General features: G+C 58.3%; 1 protein-coding gene across 1 annotated transcript; it reads right to left on the reverse strand.

The window, feature by feature from the left end:
• Positions 1 to 486: 486 nt before the first annotated feature.
• On the reverse strand, positions 487 to 2,590 carry LOC105604849 (zymogen granule protein 16 homolog B). Its single transcript, XM_027961510.2, has 4 exons — positions 2,541 to 2,590; positions 2,371 to 2,452; positions 2,038 to 2,143; positions 487 to 955 (listed from the first exon to the last, which is right to left on the reverse strand). Exons 2-4 carry the CDS (start codon positions 2,423 to 2,425, stop codon positions 643 to 645), a joined length of 474 nt encoding a protein of 157 aa, XP_027817311.1. The 5' UTR covers positions 2,426 to 2,452; positions 2,541 to 2,590; the 3' UTR covers positions 487 to 642.
• Between the last annotated feature and the right edge of the window lie 544 nt (positions 2,591 to 3,134).

The following is a 3,134-nucleotide window of genomic DNA, read 5'->3' on the forward strand; positions in this document are numbered from 1 at the left end:
ATCAATGCAGTTGCAACAGCCAGCTGCCTCCATCAGCTTCTGTATCCACTTCCCATGGGGAGCCCCTGGCTGATCACTGGGCTCTTCATTTCTCTGGTGTCCAAGGATCCATCTGTGGCCTAGGCCTTGGCAAATGTATGCTGAGTGAGTGAATGGGTGAATGAATGATTGAGTGGCTTCCCCAAGCCCCTGCACACTCAGAGAATCCTGGAATTGAGCCTGGACAGCTCAGGGCCCCTGGATGGCCTTGCAGCAGAGAGCTGGGGTGGGGCTTCTGGGAGCCCTGAATCCGCAGAGATTATGGGAGAGGCTGGGGTCTGCATGGCAGGCCCTGCATCCTGTCAGAATCACCCAGCCCTGGGGTGTCGGACCCCCTCCTGCCTCCTCCTGCAGCTCTGCTCAGTGAGCTCTGCCCCGGAGGTCTCATCCCCACAAGCTCAGAAGGCTCGTTCGCATCCCAGGCCAAGGAGCACCCTGGACCCACTGTCACTGCAGAAGCTGGATTTATTGGTGGATTCTGATTCAGGGCTGCAGTCAGGTCCCTGCCACCTTGCGCCCACCACCAACCAGATGGCCTTGGCAGGGTAACCCACGGCCCAGCCCTGGAAACGTAGGAATGGTCATTTCTCTTTGGTTGAAGGGCTATTTCTTTAAGAATGAAGGATAACCCCATTCAAAGCCAATGCTGGTAATGCCCAGAGGCCTGTAGTGGCCATAGACTCTGGTGAGCACTTTGTCACTGTCATCAGGGAAGTCAATAAAGGTGTTGCCATCTTCCTTCCCAAATGGGAACACCCTCCCTTGGTCCGTGTATATGACCAAGTAGCGGAGGAAATTCTTATAGGCGCCGTAGATTCCTGTAATGTGTTCTTCCGGAAGCAGAATGAATTCCTGAGGGGTCCCACCTGGGGCTCCATATTTCTCACTCCAGGAAGAGCCATATCTCACCTGGATACTGAGAGGAAAGGGGAGATTTGAAGACCCAGGGTCTGGGTGACCCTCCAATCCCCAGTCCTCTAAACAGCTCGCCCCCCAATGTCACCCGCAAGGACAGCCTGTCACTGCAGCATAACTGCCTGAGCACGTGACTTTGGTGCCTTCCTGGTGCCAACCCCTGCGCTGACACTTTCAGGCTCTGTGATTTGGGGCTTCTTGACCAGTCTCTCCTGGCCTCAGTTTGCTCATCTGCAAAGGGGGACTGATTTGGGGGAGCATTCACTAAGATCTTCCATCAGGACAGGTCCCAAAGGTGCCCAGTCATTAAGACCCTCAGGAGGTGCAGCTGGTCTCGCGGCTCAGAGAGGGCAGCTGACCCCCAGCCCAGCATTTGGAGGCCCAGTCACTGCACTAGACCAGGTGGGGGCCTCAGGAGCAGGTGACCCGTCTCTGTGACCTTCCCCCACCTCAGTGTCCATCCCAGAGTGTCCCCTCCTCACTGGCCCCGCCCACACTCTGGCCCCCATGGTGCCTGCTGCTCTGGCCCATTCCTTCTCCCCAGCTCCCTGGGGCCCCGTAAATGCAGAGCAAATATCTACCCCAGGCCTGGCGCAAAGCCCCCATTTAACTTAACCACTAGGGGAAGACCTGGGCTTGCTGCCTCTACGCTTCTAGTGTTCAATCAGCGGTCCACTCTGACCCTCTTTCCTTTTCTCTTTGACTCCAACCTGGGCAGAACTTCTGCTTTCCCATAGGCATTCTCAGACTGAGAGACCATTTCTGGTTGAGCTGAGTCGGGGTTGAAAGGAGACAGTGGGGAGAAGCACCCCTCCCTTTCGGCCATCCCAGGAAGCAGAGGCTGGACTTGCAGGAGGAGAGAAGAGGGGAGAGGGCTGGGGTGCAGGGGAGGAAACAGCAGAGGAGGAGGGACAGACAGAAGGTGCTGGCTGGGGGCTCCAGGACCCCAAGGCCCCAGCTGACTTAGGAGACATCAGCACCCCAGTGAGGGTACTGGGAGGAGGGCCCAGCCCCTCCCCAGGTTCCTGAGACTGGGGCAGGGGCTGGGATGCAGTGAGGGGCTCCAAGCCCTGCTCAACTCACCTCTTGATTAGGCCCAGAGGACCTATGAACACTCGAATCCCGGTGATATCGTTTTGGAAGTCTCTAGAGGTACTGAAATAGGTACCTCCTCCAGGCCCAAATGTCTCTATTATATGAAAGAACCAGGTGGAGAAGAGGAAAAAAATAAACACATAGTGACATGTTGGCTGTTTCTGCCCAGAGGAGGACACAGCCCCTCCAGATGAGGGGACAGGCCTGAGAGCAGAGTCTGTCTGTGACAAGGGCTGGCCCAGACCCCACTCCTAGACGGAGGGAGGGGAGTGAGGGGGGCCTCCAGGGGGGTAGGATGGGGGGACCCCCAGCCAGACTTACGCTGTGCCCAGCAGGTGGGGCTCCACAGGAGGGCGAGGGTCAGCCACAGCAGCATGGCTTCTGGCTGGAGAGTCAGGGGCTCCTGGAGAGAAGAAGACAGGCCATCCCATCTCAGAGAGGGGCCTCCCCTGACCTCGTGGGCCTAAGCATGGCATGGGGCGGGGCCTTACTGGGCCTGTGGAGTCCTGTGGTCCCGTCCTGGTGCTGGGAGTCTTTTGGCACCTGGATGTCTGCCACCGAGCCTTTTATACCCTCCTGGGCCATGTGGGCCCCCCTCCAGGAGGAAGGAGGCCGGGGTCAGCAGGGGTCAGGAAGGAGCTGGTGGGGGTCTTCCTGGGGGAATCCCCAGAGCCATCCAGTGGGGAGGCTCCCGGATGTGCTGTGTTTATTGTCTTGGCCCCGCAGCCCACACAAATACAAGGAGACAATGACAGGTATTTTACTCTCACCTCTGGGTCTCTCTTCTGGGCCCTTGCACTTGACCTTGACATTAAAGGTGGAGGAGGTGTCCTGAGAGCCCTTCCCAGTTGACCTAACAGGGTCAGCCTCACAGGGGTGCTTCAGGGTAGCTGCCCGCAGAGCTTTGTGGGGCCCAGGGCTCCTGCCTCATGTAGAACCCGGTTCAGGGTCCAGAACCCCCACGCAATGACAAGGAGAAGGGGCACAGGTAGTGCACAGCCTCACTGGGGAGGAGCTGGCGGCCAGGAACCGGGGACCCCGGCTTTATCGGGATGGTAGTGCGGGGGTCTTGGTGTCGGGGTGGA

The sequence above is a fragment of the Ovis aries genome, chromosome 24 (genome assembly GCF_016772045.2).
Source record: "Ovis aries strain OAR_USU_Benz2616 breed Rambouillet chromosome 24, ARS-UI_Ramb_v3.0, whole genome shotgun sequence".
NCBI lineage: Eukaryota > Metazoa > Chordata > Mammalia > Artiodactyla > Bovidae > Ovis > Ovis aries.